Here is a 19,746-nt window from a genome sequence, read left to right as displayed (position 1 = left end):
TGCTCAGTGGAGGCCTCTTTTTTGCCTGATGGGTCAGCGGGGGTCCTGTGTGTACAAATGATGTTTACTGGTCCACACCTCCTCCAGGTTTTTAAAAATGAGCATTTTCTCTGTACTGACAATAATGAAATAATAACAGAATCCATTACGTTTTTTAAAATATATAATTATATTCAAATTTCTTTTTTTATTTTTTATTTTGAGACAGGGTCTCACTCTGTCATCCAGGCTAGAGTGCAGTGGTGTGATCATAGCTTACTGCAGCCTCTAACTCCTGGGCTTAAGCGATCCTCCTGCCTAAGCCTCCCTAGTAGGGGGGACCACAGGTGTGCACCACCAGGCCTGGCTAATTTCTATTCTTAGTAGAGATGAGGTCACTATGTTGCTCAGGCTTAACCTATCTTTTAAAGCGGGCAAAAGACTTGAATGGCACTTCACAAAAGAGAACATCTAAGTGGTCAAAAAACACATGGAAAAAATGCTCAAATTCATTAGTCATTAGAGAAAGGTGATTTAAAAACTACAAGGAGCAGCCAGGCATGGTGGCTCATGCCTCTAATCCCAGCAGTTTGGGAGGCCGAAGCGGGAAAATTGCTTGAGCCCAGGAGTTTGAGACCAGCCTGGGCAACAAAAAGAGACCCCATCTCTAGCAGGAAAGGAAGGAAGGAAGGAAGGAAGGAAGGAAGGAAGGAAGGAAGGAAGGAAGGAAGGAAGGAAGGAAGGAAGGAAAGAGAGAGAGAGAGGGGAAGGAAGGAGAAAGAAAGAAAGAAAGAAAGAAAGAAAGAAAGAAAGAAAGAAAGAAAGAAAGAAAGAAAGAAAGAAAGAAAGAGAAAGAGAGAAAGAAAGAAGGAAAATTAGCTGGGTGTAGTGGTCCATGCCTATAGTCCCAGGAGCTACTTAGGAGGCTAAGACAGGAGGATCACTTGAGCCTCGGAGTTTGAGGCTGCAGTGAGCTATGGTCGTGCCACTGCACTCCAGCCTGGGTGAGAGAGTAAGACCCTATCTCAAAAAAACAAAAACAAAACAAAACAAAAAAACAGGCCAGGCATGGTGGCTCACATCTGTAATCCCAGTACTTTGGGAGGCTAAAGCAGGCAGATCACTTGAGGTCAGGAGTTCCAGACCAGCCTGGCTAATATGGTGAAACCTTGTCTCTACTAAAAATACAAAAATTAGCCAGGTGTGGTGGCATATGCCTGTAGTCCAGCTACTGAGGAGGCTGAGGCAGGAGAATCACTTGAACCCGGGAGGCAGAGGTTGCAGTGAGCCGAGATCATGCCACTGCACTCCAGGACAATAGAGTGAGATTCCATCTCAAAAAAAAAAAAAAAAGAAAGAAAGAAAGAAAGAAAGAAATGAGGGCTTATGGTGACTCACGCCTGTAGATCCAGGCCGAGGCAGTGGATCACCTGAGGTCAGGAGTTTGAGACCAGCCTGACCAATATGGTGAAACCCCATCTCTACTAAATAAAAAAAAAAAAAAGAAAATCAGCCAGGCTTGATGACACATGCCTGTAATCATAGCTACTGGGGAGACTGAGGCAGGAGAATCACTTGAACCTGGGAGATGGAGGTTGCAGTGAGTCGAGATTGTGTCATTGCACTCCAGCCTGGGCAACAAGAGCTAAACTCTATCTCAAATTTTAAAATAAAAATAAATGAGGGCTTATGAGGCATCAAAGGTCATTAAGTTCATGGCAACTTAATTCATGATAGCTAAAAATGGGCCAGATGTCCATCAGTAGTAGAATGAATAAGTAAAATTGTGGATATCTAATATAATGGACTATTACACAGTAATGAAAATTAACAATCACTATTTGCAATAGCATGGGTAAACCTCCCAGACCTATTGATGAAAGAAGCCCAATGATCAAGAGATCTCATCAACTGAGTAAAGGAATCTATATGAAGGGCGGTTGCAGGAGTCCACTTAAATTTATTAAAACCATTAGGGATGTAGAGTGAGGTTTTTGGGTTTTTGTTTTTGTTTTTTAATTAGTGTGTCACTCTGTCATCCAGGCTGGAGTGCAGTGGGACAATGTCAGCTCATTGAAACCTCAATCCACACCCCTGCCCCAAGCCCTCTGGGCTCAATCAGTCCTCCCTCTTCGGCCTCCCAAGTAGCTGGAACAACAGGCATGCACCATGCCTTGCTAGTTTTGCATATCTTTTGCAGAGACCAGGGCTCCGTATGTTGCTCAGGATGGTCTTGAACTGCTGGTCTCAAGCAATCCTCCTGCCTCAGCCTCTCAAAGTGTTGTGAGCCACCCCACCCAGGCAGAGTGAGGATGTTTTTGAGGACTGTGGTAGATAGCTTCCTCATATTCATGTCCTGTGTAATCCTCTCCCTTTGAGCATCGGCTGGATTAGGGACTATTTTCTTTTTCTTTCTTTTTTTCTTTTTTTGAGATGGAGTTTCTCCTTGTAAGCCAAGTGGAGTGCAATGGTGTGAGCTCGGCTCACTGCAACCTCCACCTCCCAGGTTCAAGCGATTCTCATGCCTCAGCTTCCCAAGTAGCTGGGATTACAGGCATGTGCCACCATGTCCGGCTAATTTTTGTATTTTTAGTAGAGATGGGGTTTCACCATGTTGGTCAGCTGGTCTTGAACTCCTGACCTTAGGTGCTCTACCCACCTTGGCCTCCCAAAATTCTGGGATTACAGGTGTGAGCCACCACGTGTGGCTGGACCTAGGGACTATTTTCTAATTAGCAATAGACTATGTAAAAGTGATGGGATGTCACTTCTGGGATTAGTTTTCAAAAAAGGACTGTGATCTCACTCTCATTTTCTTTTTCTGTCTCTTCCTCTTTCCCCTCCCTCTCCCTGGGGTAAGCCTGCTGCTTCTCAACAAGAGGTGCAAGTGGACAGGAAATGATGTCTCCAGCCAACAGCCAGAGAGGACCTGAGGCCTGCCAGCAGCCGTGGAAGTGAGTTTGAAAGAGGAATCTGAAGACTTGAGAGAGCTGCAGCCCTGGCTGACAGCTTGATTGTATCCTCGTGAGAGCCTGAGCCAGAGGACACAGCTAACTTCACCCAGATTCCTAGCCCATGGAAACCGTGAGGAAAAAAAAAATGTATTGTTTCTTAAGCTGTTAAATTTGGGGTGATTTTTACCCAACAATAGATAACGAATACAAAGATATTGCTTATTACTCAAAATATAATGCCCCTGAAAAATTGAAAGCTGCAACCAGGGAAACTGAAAATTTCCAAGAACACTGTGTTTCTTCTTAAAGACAGTGAGAAAAGCACATACATCTGTTTTCCTTTTAGTTTTGGCCACCGGGAAGCTCAGAGCCAAATTTATGACGCAATTTTAATAACTGTGTAAGCCCCTATGGCCTATTTATCTGTGTTCTTATTCCTGGCCTTTCATTTTATTCTGACTTTTCTTTTTCTTCGTCCTGATTGTATTAGCTCATCTTTATATTTTTCTATATTATATGACTTATGGTAAGCCACCTCAAATTCAGCTTACAGAGAAGCAAGGCATTCGTAAATTTTTTTTTTTTTTTTTTTTTTGAGACTCTCACTCTATTGCCCAGGCTGGAGTGCAGTGGAACGGCTCACTGCAACCTCCGCCTCCCGGGTTCAAGCGATTCTCGTGCCTCAGCCTTGCCAGTAGCTGGGATTATGGGCGCCCACCACTACACAAGGCTAATTTTTTTGTTGTTGTGTTTTGTATTTTTAGTAGACACAGGGTGTCACCATGTAGGCCAGGCTGGTCTCAAACTCCTGACCTCAGGTGATCCACCTGCCTTGGCCTCCCAAAGTCTTGGGATTACGGGTGTTAGCCCAAGTACCTGGTCCATAAATCATTTTTTTAAAAATAGTTTTTAAATTTGAAACACAGTTTTGCACATTAAAAAAAAAAAAGTTTTGTACAGGTCGAACACAGAGTCCCACAGAGGTGGTGGTGGGAAGATTAGGTCATAGAAGTGTGACTCTGGAGCTCCAAGCATTGGCCAGGGTTGATTTAGATAGGGTCAGAAATATCAAGTGATAACGACGAAAAAGGGAAAAAGGATGGCAATTGATTGCCATCCTCAGGAGGGGCCGACGGCTCGCCCAGTCATCCACAGTGCCATCCTTGCAATGTGCTCCTTACACCGCTCCTCTAAGTCCCTCCCTCGCTGACCCGCTCGGCCCCGCCCCTCCCCTGCCCCGCCCCTCTCCTCCCCTGCCCCGCCCCTCTCCTCCCCTGCCCCGCCCCTCTCTACCCCGGGCTCCACCCCTCGCGCCTGCCGCCCCGCCCCGCGCCGCCTCAGCCTCCGCCGGCCGATCCGGCCTCCCCGGCGGTTGCGCACTCCACCCCCTCCCTCCACGCCCGCGCGCGCCTTCCCCGCCCGGTCCGCCTCACTCCTTTCGGGGCGGTTGGGCCGCGCTCCTGTGGGGGCGGGGCCCGGAGCAGGAGACCGAGCCAATGGGGCGCGGCGGCGGCGGCGGTGGTGGCGGCGGCGGCGGAGGCGGTGGCGGCAGCGGCGGCGGCTGGGTCGGGCCCCGACGGGCGGCGGCGGCTGAGGTGGAGGCGGAGGGAGGAGGCGGCGGCGGCGGCGGCGGCGGCGGCGGGGGGAAGATGGCGGCGCCCGTCCTGCTGAGAGTGTCAGTGCCGCGGTGGGAGCGGGTGGCCCGGTATGCAGTGTGCGCTGCCGGGATTCTGCTCTCCATCTACGCCTACCACGTGGAGCGGGAGAAGGAGCGGGACCCCGAGCACCGGGCCCTCTGCGACCTGGGGCCCTGGGTGAAGTGCTCCGCCGCCCTTGCCTCCAGGTAGCCGGCTTGGGGGAGTGGGCCGGGAGCGGCTGAGCCGGGCGAGGGCGGAGTCTGGGGGTGGGGAGCGCGCGGCGGGAGCTCAGGCCTGGGGGCTGCGGGGACCGGGCCGTTGGGGGACGGACGGGGTCGGGGCCGGGCGAGGGGCGGCTGCGGGGCGCTCCTGCCCGGGGGGGCGGCCTGAGCCAAGGCCGCGGGGAGGAGGTGGCGGGGCCGCGAGGCAGCCGGGAGGGATGAGGTGGCAGAGTGCAGCCGGGAGGCCGGGGCGGACGCGAAGCGGTCGGGCGGGCGGGCTGGGGCCGGGCTGGGCAGGAGCGCGAGGGGGCTGCGGAGGGTGGGTCCAGGCCAGCTTGACAGGTTTCCTGGTTCTCGGGAGGCGGGCCGGGGGTGTGGGACACTGTCCGCCGCACCCGCGAGACCAGCGGCCACCCCTTTTTCCCCAGATCGCTGCAACCGAGGCTTTGGGGCCGGCGCGGAGACAGGGGGGTTGCGTTTCCCACTGTCTTCCTGGTGCTAGGACAGGTGTTTCCGTGGTCAGGCCTCTTTGTACTCCAGCGCTAGTGAGAATTTGCAGACTTATTGGGACGGTGACATTTGCTGGCAAACACGAATTTGACCCTACTCTGGAGGAAGATACCAGCACTTAACATATCTGATTTCTTGGATTCTCCCTTGTATATTTCAGTGTGCCAGGAGGGGAAAATGGTCTGAGTTTGGGTCTAGTTCAAGCTTCATTGGAGTAAAGAGCAAGTATGTTATGTGTATGGTGGTGTTTTAGGCATTGGGATGACTTTTAAACGTTGTTGCCTATTAGTATAATAGGATACCCACAACAGATTAAAAACACACCCTTTGCTAAACTGGAGCGATTGGTTTGTGTTACTGATCATTTTAGTTTTTTTTTTTTTTTTTAAGGTTGTAATTGATTTGTCTGTTACGTTTTATTTTAATGCATTCAATTTTCCTAGGCAAGTTACTTTGAAAAAGGGGGGAATTTACATTTTAAAAGTGGCTGCTGTTTTTTGTTGTTGTTTTTTTAAATGGGGCGATTAAAAAAATAACAAGTCGAAGGAATGATTTCAAAATGTATAGGTTATGATTTTAATAGAGACTATGTCTGATATTTAGATGTTTGTTAACAGTAGGCACATTTGAGCGATTTCTTCCCCTCCTTTTGATTGGTAAATTGGCATGTATCAGAAATGTGTAGCTCACTAATTTATTTCAACTCACATATTGTTGATTATATGAACAAGGTAGCATTGGAGTTTGTCTTGTTATTGGTTACAAAATTCAGGGAGCTGATCTTTCCACTTAGTCTTTTTCATGGACCGGATACTCTGTCTCATTTGCTCTTAAACCAAAATCCTGTCGCTTTTTAGAGGAGAAATAATTATCATAGGGCCAAATGAAACATTTTAAAAACGCATTTAAAATGTAGGTATCAGTTTACAGGGGAAGATACAAGTAGATGTGACAAAAAGCTCACATTTGTTGTTGGTTATTCAGAACAAAGTTAATAGGCTGATTAGACTCCCAGATACCCTTTGAAAACCATTGAGTGTCTTTTATGCAAACATTGTTATGTTATTTCCACTTTCAGAAAGGACTTATAAACTTAAAGTACCTTCCACCCAAAGTTAGTTGAATGAATAAATATTTAAGGAAAACATTATGCAGCAGCACATTTCAAGTATTTAAGAAACAAGAACTAAAAATAACTTTTGATCCTAGTTTAATATGGAATTTAAGCAGAATTATTACCAATTTTAGATTTGTTTTCAAAACAAGCAGTCTGTAATAAATGGACTTTTAACACTGGAGCATGGAAAGAGTACTTATTGTATGCTTAAGTTTTTTTTTTTTTTTTTTTTTTAAGACGGAGTCTTGTTCTTGTCGCCCAGACTGGAGTGCAATGGCATGATCTCGGCTCACTGCAACCTCCGCCTTCCAGGTTCAAGTGATTCTCCTGCCTCAGCCTCCCGAGTAGCTGGGATTACAGACACCTGCCATCATGCCTGGCTAATTTTTGTGTTTTTAGTAGAGATGGGGTTTCACCATATTGGCCAGGCTGGTCTCGAACTTCTGACCTCAGGTAATCCACCCGCCTCTGCCTCCCAAAGTGCTGGGAATCAAGCGTGAGCCACCGCGCCTGGCCTGCTTAAGTGCTTAAAATTGACTTTTCTTGGCCAGGTGCAGTGGCTCATGCCTGTAATCCCAGCACTTTGGGAAGCCAGCACTGTGGAAGGCTGAGGCATGGTGGGTCACACCTGTAATCCCAGCACTTTGGGAGGCCGAGGCGGGTGAATCATGATGTCAGGAGTTCAAGACCAGCCTGGCCAACATGGTGAAACCTCGTCTGTACTTTCGTGTCCTTACTTTTTCCCATTTTCCCATAAATCGGTGAAAACTGCTGCAAACCTGCATCTGCCTGCCAGCTAACAGTAAGTTAGCACTCCCTGCTCCCTTGGTTTGGTACACTGAGCTCAAATCTAAGGGATCTGGGTGGGCTTCCACCTCTCCCAGTTCTTAGACTTGTGGCTTTATCTTCATGGTGCCTCAGTTTCTTATGTTAAGTAGGGATTTTAACACCTACTTAGGGCCCGGTGCAGTGGCTCACACCTGTAATCCCAGCACTTTGGGAGGCTGACACCTGGCAGATCTCTTGAGCTCAGGAGTTTCAGACCAGTCTGGGCAACAGGGCGAAACCCAGTCTTTACAAAAAACACAAATATTAACCCGGCATGGTGACGCATGCCTGTATTTCCAGCTTCTTGGGAGGCTGAAGTGTGAGGATCACTTGAGCCTGAGAGGCTGAGGTCCGCAGTGAGCCATGATGGTGCCACTGCACTCCACCGTGGGTGGTAGAGAGAGACCCTGTCTCAAGAAAAGAAAAAATAAACAAAAAAACCTACTTTGCCAGGTTAGTGTTATGATGAAAAGTGATACGTGTATGTTCCTGAAATAAAGCCTGTCCTCAGTTATAGCTGTTACCATTGATTGGAGATGTTCTTTTTTTTTCAGTGTTTGATAATAAATGCTTTTAGTTTCTTGTACATACTCATATGTTTAAACATTAATTGTTTTAATGTAGTTTATTGCTGACTTCATGGCATAGTATAAAGATGTGTTCATTTAAAAGAATTTTGAAGTTGTGCAAGAGAAACTAATATGCAGAATATTTTATTTTTTATTTTTTATTTCGAGATGGAGTCTCGCTGTGTCACCCGGGCTGGAGTGCAGTGGCATGATCTCAGCTCACTGCAACCTCCACCTCCCGGGTTCAAGCAATTTTCCTGCCTCAGCCTCCCAAGTAGCTGGGATTACAGGCAGCCACCACCATGCCCAGCTAATTTTTGTATTTTTGATAGAGACGGGGTCTCGCCATGTTCACCAGGCTGGTCTTGAATTCCTGACCTCAGGTGATCTGCCCGCCTCAGCCTCCCAAAGTGCTGAGATTATAGGCATCAGCCACTGTGCTCGGCCCTAATATGCAGAATATTCTATGTAGGTATTTTCTATATATTAGACCTCCTCTAAGAAGGGTTTCTATGTAAGAATAGTACAAATAATCTGGATAGATTAATGGGCTTGACAAATCTATGTTTCTTAAAACTGTAAAAATAGTCCGGCTGTCCTCTGGTATATGTATAGGTCCTATACATATACATACATATGGTATGACATATACCATAGGGGATTGGTTCCAGGACCCCTGTTTCTACTGAAATCTTGGCATACTTAAGTCCCCACTGTGGGCCCTGCAGAACCTGAATATGAAATGTTAGGCCTCCATCAATGCAGGTTTCGGTCTGCATTTGGTTGAAAAAGATCCACACATACGTGGGCCCACACAGCTTAAACCCATGTTCTTCAAGGATTCACTGCATTTGAAAATCAAGTCCACAAAAAAGGTGCCTTGTTTTACGAAATGTTGGATTACTACTTCTACCGTATCTTAAAAAAAAAGTACCATCTATTTACTACCCCATTGAGATAATAAAACTTTTAGAATTATAATATAACCCAGGGCTGGGCATGGTGGTTCACACCTGTAATCCCATGACTTTGGGAGGCTGAGGTGGGTGAGTTCAGGAGTTCGAGACCAACCTGGCCCACATGGCAAAACCCCTTCTCTCCTAAAAATATAAAAAATTAGCCGGGCATGGTGGTGGGCACCTGTAATTCCAACTACTCGGGAGACTGAGGCAGGAAAATTGCTTGAACCTGGGAGGCGGAGGTAGCAGTAAGCCGAGATTGCGCCACTGCCCTCCAGCCTGGGCAACAAGAGGGAAACTGTCTTAAAAGAATCTAGAAGTATTTACTGCTTCTTGCTTTGTCTGAGACTCAGAGGTTAAGTGACTTGCCCAAGATAACACAGGTAGTAGCAAATTGAGACTTTGACACTTGGCTTCCAGAGTACTTATTTAAAGTCTCCTTTGCACCCCCATTTTAAAAATTAAATTCTTGGCTGGGCGCAGTGGCTCACGCCTGTAATCTCAGCACTTTGGGAGGCTGAGGCGGGTGGATCACAAGGTTGGGAGATGAAGACCATCCTGGCTAACACAGTGAAAACCCGTCTCTACTAAAAATACAAAAAAAATTAGGCGTGGTGGCACAAACCTGTAGTCTCAGCTACTCGAGAGGCTGAGGCAGGAGAATCACTTGAACCGGGGAGGTGAGGTTGCAGTGAGCCGAGATCGCGCCACTACACTCCAGCCTTGGTGACAGAGTGAGACTCTGTCTCAAAAAAAAAAAAAAAAAAAAAATTAAATTCTTGTCTAGGTAATGCATTCGCTGCTTCAGATTTGAAATATAAAAAATAAAAAAACATGTACAGTGAAAAGTCTCCTTCATATCCCTTCCACCAAACAGACCGTTCTCCCTCTCAGTAGACTGCTGTGAAACTTTTCAGAGCCGTTTGACGCATAGACAGACATCCATATGACCATATGATTCTTCCCTTTTTTTTAACATGGGAATATCACGTATGTGTCCTGATTGATAACCTGCTTTTTGCTTGGCATTTGTTCCATTGCTCCCATAGTTTAAATGCTTATATTCATATTTAGTGAAATGTTAATAACAGCTAGTATGTAAAAGAGAATTTGTTCTAGTAGTTTTGACTAGGATGAATTTCAGAAATAAAATTCTTAACATTATCATTGTTTCTTGGTATGGAAATTTCAGAAGCAGGTTGAACTGAAAAGAGTCCAAGAGGAATAGAGAAATATCACAAGGAAGTGAATCTGGACTGTAGTAGCGATAAATGTTAATACTTACAGATAATGCTTACTGTGTGCTAGGCAGTGTTCTAAATGCCGAGACGGGCAGGTCACGAGGTCAGGAGATCGAGACCATACTGGCTAATATGGTGAAACCCCGTCTCTACTAAAAAATACAAAAAAAAACTAGCCGGGCGAGGTGGCGGGCACCTGTAGTCCCAGCTACTTGGGAGGCTGAGGCAGGAGAATGGCGTAAACCCGGGAGGCGGAGCTTGCAGTGAGCTGAGATCCGGCCACTGCATTCCAGCCTGGGCAATAGAGCGAGACTCCGTCTCAAAAAAAAAAAAAAAAAAAAGAGTGATAACTATATCAACCAGATTTTTAAAATATGCAAACAATAGTGCCAGCTTTTGTATCTGTATGACAGAAATATATAGAGTTTGTATTATAGCTTTTACCTGTTTAGAGCACTTTTTGGAAAGGCAGGGAAATTACTGTGAAGGTGTTGATATTCGAGAAGTAAGTTCCTGGAGTGTTTGCCTTTTAAGGTGTAAGGACGTGGTTTGTCACACCCAGTTAGCTAACAGATAGTGGAGTGAGCTATCCGGAAGACTTACCAGGTTAGCCTAGGGAGGAAGGAGAAAGGGGTTCTGGGCACATGGAGGGAGGGGGAGGGAGAAGAGTTTGTTTGAATTTGTCCTAGGTTGGGGTAGCTTTTTCTGAGGGAGGCCTTGTCGTGTGGACCTGCTGCATATAAAGACAGGAGAATTGGACCTGAGGTGTGGTGCTAGCTAAAGCACCACACAGATCTGGGAATTTAAGAGGAGTTTGTTTCCTCTGTCATTAGGAAGAACTTGAAAGGGTAGCAAACTGTGGTCATTTGAGAAGAATAGCAAGTGGTCATATTTGAATGTAACATACTCAACTGGGTTGGGAAAGAACCAGAATCTAGATGTTAGTCATAACAAGTACAAAACCAGGCATTCTTGTAAACCATGTACTCTTGTAAACAGTGATAAAATGTAGCACTGAGTCCTGGGTTTTTCTTCTATAAAGTTCTTGTACAGGCTGAGGATCCCTAATCTGAAAATCCAAAATCTGAAGTGCCTCCGTGAGCATTTCTGTTGAGTGTCATATTGGCACTCAAAGTTTTGGATTTTGGACCATTTTGGATTTTGGACTTTCAGATTTGGGATGCTCAACCAGTTAAATGCACATATTCCCAAATCTGAAAAAATCACAAATTCAAAGTATTTCAGCTTCAAAGTGTATCAGATAAGGAATATTCAACCTGTACTACATTGTACTAGGCTTGTATTAGATGATCAGTTTTCAAAATTTGTATCTCAGAATCCCTGTTCTCTGTCAATGAAACAGGGATTTCATACACCTTTGATTCACATTTTAATGTCTTAAACTTTAAAATTTTATAAATGTTTATACACACTCGAATGCATCTCATGCTAAATTTTAATATATTAGAGACAACTGATTTGTACCACCAGGTTATCTCAAGAGAGTTATACTGAGTGAAAACAAGTAAGAACCCTAAAAGGTTACATATTGTATGATTGCGTTTATGTAACATTATTGAAATAACAAACCTGCAGAGGTGGAAAACAGATTTAGTGGTTGCTAGGAGTTAGGAATGGGAGATGAGGGGTGGTGTGGTTATAAAGTGGTGGCATGAGGGAGCTGTGTAGGGATGGAAAAGTTCTGTATCTCAGGTGTAATTATACAAAGCTGCAAATGTGATAAAAATTTCATACAACCAATCACATACTGCATACAAATCTTAGCATACTCAAGTCCCATTTTGCATACAACACTGGTGAAACCTGAATAAACTAGGGATTGTACCAAGGTCAGTTTCCTGATGGTGACAGTTTAGTAGAGTTACATAAGTTATAACATTGGAGGAATTTGGGTGAGGGTACTTGGGACCTCCCTGTGTACTTTTTTGTAAATTCCTGTGGTTTATAATTATAGTAATCTTAAAATAAAAAGTTGGCCAGGCACAGTGGCGCCCGCCTGTAATCCCAGCCCTTTGGGAGGCCGAGGCAGGTGTATCACCTGAGGTCAGGAGTTCAAGACCAGCCTGGCCAACATGGTGAAACCTTGTCTCTACTAAAAATACAAAAATTAGCTGGACATGGTAATGGATGCTTGTAGTCTCAGCTACCTGGGAGGCTGAGGCAGGAGAACCACTTCAACCTGGGACGCAGAGGTTGTAGTGAGCTGAGATCATGCCACTTCACTCCAGTCTGAGCGACAGAGCAAACTCCATCTCAAACCAAAAAAAAAAAAAAAAAAAAAAAGCTGGGCACAGTGGCTCACGCTTGTAACCCCAGCACTTTGGGAGGCCGAGGCGGGAGGATCACCTGAGGTCAGGAGTTCGAGACCAGCCTGACCAACATGGTGAAACCCTGTCTGTACTAAAAATACAAAATTAGCCAGGCATGGTAGTGCATGCCTGTAATCCCAGCTATTAGGGAGGCTGAGGCAGGAGAGTTGCTTGAACCCAGGAGGCAGAGGTTGCAGTGAGCCAAGATCACGCCATTGCACTCCAGCCTGGGCAACAAGGGTGAAACTCTGTCTCAAAAAAAAATAATAAAATAAAAAAGCAGTGCATTTAGAATATATGAGAGAAAATAAGCAAAAGGAAGAAAATGTAAATTATCTATAATGCTCACACCCAGGACAACAATCCTTGGAATAGAGTGTCTCACTTTGTGTGTAGAATTGAAACTTTTAAAATGCCATTTTATTTTTTAATTAAAATTTTTTATTTCCTTTGTTTTCTTCCTCAGAGTTAGAAAGGATAAAAATGTTATTGACTAGTAAAACTGTAGCTTTATGTTGATACTTTGAAATTTTAGGCTAGTGCTTGTTTGTACATGTAACATTATATAAGCACATTCAGTACTATTAGAACTATTGCATTATGCAATAACGTGACTGCTTAATGCATATATCAGGATTAGTACATATTGTAAAGTTTTTATTTTTTACCAAAAAGTTTATGACTACAAAGTATTCATTCCTTAACACTATTACAGAATTAATTTAGAAATGTTTTACTTTTAAAACCTCTGGACAGATGTAATTAAATCCTTAGATAGTGTTAATGTACTATTTAAAAAACACACACAAAACATTATTATTTGCAAAACATGCTTTATCATCTATTCATCTTTGTGAATCAGGTTTTTCTTGATACCATGCAATCGAAACAAAACAAATTTGACGTAAGACTGCCCAATCATCCATAATTTAATGTTGGTGTTCATCAGAAGAATTTTATTGTTCTCATTATATACGTTATACGGTTGAGCTTTTTTTTTTTTGGAGATTGAGTCTCACTCTGTCACCCAGGCTGGAATGCAGTGGTGCCAACTTGGCTCACTGCAGCCTCCACCTCCCAGCTTCAAGCGATTCTCCTGCCTCAGCCTCCTGAGTAGCTGGAACTACAGGCATGTGCCACCATGCCTGGCTAATTTTTTCAATGTGTGTATTTTTAGTAGAGACGAGGTTTCACCATGTTGGTCAGGCTCATCTCAAACTCCTGACCTCAAATGATCCACCCACCTTGGCCTCCCAAACTGCTGGAATTACAGGCATGAGCCACCACACCCAGCCACATTTGAGCTTTAAAATGCATTGATAGAATAAAATACTGCTTTAATCTTTTTTCTTTTTTTGGAAACGGTCTTTCACCCAGGCTGGAGTGCAGTGGCGGGAGCTCGGCTCACTGCAACCTCTGCCTCCCAGTTTCAAGCGATTCTCCTGCCTCAGCCTCCTGAGTAGCTGGGATTACAGGCACCCACCACCACACCCGACTAATTTTTGTATTTTTAGTAGAGACAGGGTTTCACCGTGTTGGCCAGGCTGGTCTCGACATCCTGACCTCGTGATCTGCCCGCCTCGGCCTCCATAAGTACTGGGATTACAGGCGTGAGCCACCATGCCCAGCCTAATCTGTTTCTTATGTTACAGATGCACATGAAATTTCATTTAGAAAAATGTTCTTGTGCTACAATATTTAAAGCTATTGAATTATGATTTATGAGTTTTATTTTGTAGTTAGCATCTCTAGGGGAATTTCAGGGACACTGTTGCTGTCTTGTGATTACTGATCCTTTTAAAAACTTGTGTTTGAGGCTGGGCACAGTGGCTCAAGCCTGTAATCCCAGCACTTTGGGAGGCCAAGACGGGTGGATCACGAGGTCAGGAGATCGAGACCATCCTGGCTAACACGGTGAAACCCCATCTCTACTAAAAACATGCAAAAAACTAGCCGGGCGAGGTGGCGGACGCCTGTAGTCCCAGCTATTCCGGAGGCTGAGGCAGGAGAATGGCGTGAACCCGGGAGGCGGAGCTTGCAGTGAGCTGAGATCGGGCCACTGCACTCCAGCCTGGGCGACAGAGCGAGACTCCGTCTCAAGAACAACAACAACAAAAAAAACTTGTATTTCAGAAGTAAAGTAGTAGAAAATCTATGACAAAATCGGGAATTACAGTAGACAATAGACTCAACTCCACTATGTTTGAAGAGTTTGATTAATTTCTGTACATTGTGCTAGTGGTTAAGATCTTGGACTCTAGAGTCAACCTGAGTTGAAATCTTGGCTCTATCACTTGATCTCTTGTCTCAGTTTCTTTCTCCATAAAATGAGGGTAATAATAGTGTTAACTCATAGCATTATTGTCAATATGAAGTGTACCAGTACATGTAAACAGTCCTGGTGTCTGGCATAAAGGTATTCATAAAACATAGTTACTATTATTTTAGAACATAGTTGAGATCTTACTGTATGGTTTTTTTTTTTTGAGACGGAGTCTTACTCTGTCGCCCAGGCTGGAGTGCAGTGGCTGGAGCTCACTGCAAGCTCCGCCTTCCGGGTTTACGCCATTCTCCTGCCTCAGCTTCCCAAGTAGCTGGGACTACAGGCGCCTGCCACCTTGCCCGGCTAGTTTTTTGTATTTTCTAGTAGAGACGGAGTTTCACCGTGTTAAGTCAGGATGGTCTTGATCTCCTGACCTCGTGATCCGCCCGTCTCGGCCTCCTAAAGTGCTGGGATTACAGGCTTGAGCCAGGACTCAATCCCAGGACTTTGAGAGGCTGAGGCAGGTGGATCATCTGAGGTCAGGAGATTGAGACCAGCCTGGCCAACGTGGTGAACCCGGTCTCTACTGAAAATACAAAAATTAGCCAGGCGTGGTGATGCACACCCATGGTCCCAGCTACTTGGGAGGCTGAGGCAGGAGAGTTACTTGAACTGGGGAGGCAGAGGTTGTAGTGAGCCGAGATCATGCCATTGTACTTCAGCCTGGGCGACACAGTGAAACTCTGTCTCAAAAAAAAAGAAAATATTACCACTGTTTTCCCATGTTGTTAAAAATTCCACCAGTAATGTAAGAAAATGTTGGGTGCCCTGTACCCTTGCCAAATTGGGCATTCTCATTTATTAGATATTTGCCAATATAATTTATGAAAACTGTCATGTTATTGTTTTGATTTGCATTTTCCCCAAGCATCAGCAAGATTTGATGGTTTCACATTAAAAAAAATTTATCGTTTAATTTATAATCACCTTGTTTAATAATGAGGTTTTCATGTTTTTATTAACTGTGTTTCTTCTCCTGCCTGGATAAGTTTTAGAATTTTTCACATTGATTTAGACAAATGCTAGTACAAAGGTTTTTTCAAGTCTATGATAATTTCAATGATTTTTTCTTGGTAATTTTTGTCTGTAGATTCAAGTTCAGACAGGCATTTCCCATTCTGATATCATGTAAATGTATGTAATTTGTTAGTCTTGAAAAACATGACTTCTTTAATCTCCTAGAATGTAATTTACTGGGTGTTACATGAGTCTACAACATAATTTTTGTACAGACAAAACTTTTGCATTTCTTCTGGATATTGCCTGTTCATACCTTTGCCCATTTTTTTCCTTTCTTGGTTATCTTCTTATTGCCTTATAGGAGTTCTTTAGATATCACAATGGTTAATCTTTTGTTATATGTGTTACACATTTTCTCCTCATTTATTATTAGTCTTTTAATTTTGTTTATGGTATCTTTATATAGAAGTTTTAACTTAGGTGGTCAGATCTTTCACTTAAAAAAATTCTTCATTATTCAACTTAAAAATCTTTCACTTCTTTATAGTTTTTTTTTTTCTGGTTTAGCAAAATCTCTACCATCCCAAGATTATCTTTTAAAATTTTTCGTATATTTTATGTGAAAAAATTTTTTTCACAGTGAGCTCTTTTAGTTTGTATGGAATTTCCTTTTGTGTCTAGTGTAAGGGTGGGGATCTAAATTTTTCCTAAGTGGATAGACTTTTGCCTCTCTCAGTTTGTTGACTTGTTCATATTGCAAATGCCTCAAGGCTTTCCTGCATACATAAGGCCTCTTTGGATTCTCAGTTCTGTTCCAGTGACAGGTCTGTCTGTGTTTATTCCATTACTACCCCTCCCCCATGGCTTTTTATAGAAGTTTGATATCTGATAGGGCAAATATGCTCGTTTTCAAATTTTTCTTAGCTATTCTCATGAATTTACTGTTTCTGGTGAATTTTAGAATTATTTTGTTGAGTTCTAAGACAAATCCCACTGAGATTTTGATTAGAATTGTGCTAAATTTATAGATGAATATGGGAAGGAGTCAGTTCTCACTAGCAGGTCTTTCCATCAAGGAGCATATTGTATCTGTTTATTCTGGAGTTGCCTGTCTGATAACGGTTTTAACCTAGATGCTCATTGTGGCATTGTTTTGTTCTAAACACATGTATTACAAAGATAGTATAAGAGTAAATTAGTTGAGGGAAAAGCCTTACATCATCTATCCCTGTTTTCATTTCTCTTTTCACCTTTACTTTTGGGTCTAAAGAGACTTTATCGTGGCATATGGTGTATGGATACTCAGATTCTTGTAATAATCAGCAGTATATTATGATCTCTTTTTCTTATAGTCATTAATTTAATGATTAAGGACCATTTAATCAAGTTGATAACTGTACTTAACTCTTATTGTTAGATATGAAGGATGTTTCCAGTTTCTGAGGGTACACATTAAGATAGTGTTTTTACTCTTGTTTTACTTGAAAAATGTTTCAGGAGGGGTTGTTTTATTTTTTCAAAAAACCTCTTTGAGGTAATATGTAATTGTTTTGAAAATTTCATACAGGATTGCAGCATATAAAGAAGAAAGTGCCTTTTGAGAAGGTGAGAGTTTTTTTTGTTTGTTTGTTTTTGTTTTTTTTGAGACAGAGTCTTGCTCTGTCACCCAGGCTGGAGTGCAGTGGTGCAATCTCGGCTCACTGCAACCTCCGCCTCCCTGGTTCATACCATTCTCTTGCCTCAGCCTCCTGACTAGCTGGGACTACAGGCGCCTGCCACCACGCCCGGCTAATTTTTTATATTTTTAGTAGAGATGGGGTTTCACCGTGTTAGCCAGGATGGTCTCGATCTCCTGACCTCAGGTAATCCACCCGCCTCTGCCTCCCAAAGTGCTGGGATTACAGGCGTGAGCCACTGGGCCCAGCCCAGTTTTTTTTTTTTCCTGAGACAGAGTCTTACTCTGTCACCCAGGCTGGAGTGCAGTGGCACGATCTTGGCTCACTGAAAGCTCTGCCTCCCGGGTTCAAGCTATTCTCCTGTCTCAGCCTCCCGAGTAGCTGGGATTACAGGTGCCCGCCACCACCCCTGGCTAATTTTACTTATTTTTAGTAGAGACGGGGTTTCACCGTGTTAGCCAGGATGGTCTCGATCTCCTGACCTCATGATTCGCCCTCCTCGGCCTTCCAAAATGCTGGGATTACAGGCATGAGCCACCGTGCCCGGCCGAGAAGGTGAGAGTTTTGTTGTCCGAACTTTCAATCATTGGAGTGCCTCCTTGTTACTTTTGCCATATGTTTGTATCATCTGTACTGTTAATTCATAACAGTTTTCTTAAAATTTACTAAAGAAACCCAAAAATCCTTAGTGATAAGAGCTGTGAGCTCATACATTGATGTATATTCAATACATAACGTTGATATTATGTACATTGCTGTATATTAAAGAAATGTACCATTGATGCATATTAAATAAATGAGATTTTCAAAAGTATGTATACTTTATGATACACTGGCACAGTGAGTGGAAGTGTAGTTTCTGAAATCAAGGTTTTTTAATGGTTTTAAATCCTAATTCTGCTGTGTCCTCCCTCAGTGATAACAGATAATAAACTTAAGCCTTCACTTCCATTTTATTTGTTAAATGAGGTTAGTATGCCACCTACCTTGTAAGGTTATTGTAAAATTAAAACAGCAGGTGTACAAGCAGTCAACACAACCCTAGTACCTAGGTGTTGCACAAATACTAACTATCATTCAATAGATAATTTGTAAATACCTTGCGCCTCCTACAAAGTTAGTTATCACACAAACATCTCATTTTTAAAGTGTTTACGTAGTATTCATTGTAAGAAGGTGTTGTGATTTATGAAATAGCCTTTTTTAATTTTTTTTTTTTTCTGTCATTAAAAAAAAGAAAGCAACAAATAAGAGGATTGTTTCCTAATATGTATCACCATATTTCCCTCCCAAAGGACTGTACTAATTTGCTGTTCTGTCAGTTTAGACTTTATCACTTAAATATTTGGTGAGGGGTGATAGTGGTTTTAAATATAAAAATTGTTTTTGTTTTAGTTAACATTTTATTATTATTCACCAGCCAGCCATTAAGTAACATATTAATTACTATTTATTCTTTCTTGTTGAATCTGTGCAATTTTCTGAGAAGTAGGTAAGCCCGCACCTGTGTGTATGTGTGTGTCTGTGTGTGTGAGACGAAGTTTGTGAGGTGCTAGAAATTGAGAAATTATGGTAATTTCTTATTATTCTGGTCAGGGATCCCTGGAATATCAAAATTGTCTTCAATCTATAGCCACTATTTTCAAGTCTACAGGGTCCCTGGGAGAAATATTTATATTAAATATTTGCACTGACAAATGGACGACGAAAGGACTCTACATTTGATTCTTAACTAGGACTTGGGCACCAAACTCCAGGGTAGAAGACTGGAATTAACCCGGCTGGTTCAGGTGGAAATACTGTTTTTTTTTTTGGAATCTACTTAAGCTTAAATTATTTCAAACTAAAGTAGGCCATGAGAATGAACCCTTTTCATCTCCCCAGTTCTCAAACACACTGAGATCTTCCCGACATTTCACTCCTTTCTGTCAGTTGACCCAGGTCATGTAACCAGAGCGAGCCCATTTGCCCTGGCTGACTGCTGATCTGGCCTTGGACACCTGCCCTGGCCTCTTCTGCCCAAGGTGTAGGTTTGGCCCTGGCTCTCCCTTACTGCGGGGGTGTGGGGGGTGCAGGGGGGAGTGACAACCTTCTCAACCACTTCAGTCACATGAAAGAAGCAGAAAAGTGATCTTGCATCTGTGTGCTGACCTTTTAACAGTGATGCTGCCCAGTAGCACACAGACCCAACCAGTGTTCTCACATCTGCCTTCCTCCTTCCTGAGAATTAGGAGAAGGAAGAGCTCAGCCTTGATTTCTTACCTCAAAAGACAGCACATAAAAACTTGCAGCCATTCTCAGAAGCATTGGTTTTCTGTTGGGTTGTTGCTTGTGTCAAGTCAGCCAGAAAGAAGTGGAGTAAAAACTGGCCTGCAGAGTAGTACACATAATCCATGTCCCCCACCCCACCTCCCAACTATGCATCAACCTGCAGAGTGACTT

General features: G+C 43.4%; 1 protein-coding gene across 1 annotated transcript in view; it reads left to right on the top strand.

Annotated features, from left to right (window-relative positions):
- Positions 1-4,277: 4,277 nt before the first annotated feature.
- LOC111530454 (vitamin K epoxide reductase complex subunit 1-like protein 1) overlaps positions 4,278-19,746 on the top strand; it is a 77,884-nt gene continuing 62,415 nt past the window's right edge. Inside the window, exon 1 of the mRNA XM_023197668.3 lies at positions 4,278-4,776. Coding sequence (XP_023053436.1) covers positions 4,430-4,776 — 347 coding nt within the window. The 5' untranslated portion in view covers positions 4,278-4,429. The remainder of the gene's footprint in view (positions 4,777-19,746) is intronic.

This window comes from Piliocolobus tephrosceles, unplaced genomic scaffold (genome assembly GCF_002776525.5).
Source record: "Piliocolobus tephrosceles isolate RC106 unplaced genomic scaffold, ASM277652v3 unscaffolded_76, whole genome shotgun sequence".
NCBI lineage: Eukaryota > Metazoa > Chordata > Mammalia > Primates > Cercopithecidae > Piliocolobus > Piliocolobus tephrosceles.
The sequence above is the reverse complement of the archived record's forward strand: the minus strand, read 5'-3'. Positions and strand labels throughout refer to the sequence as shown.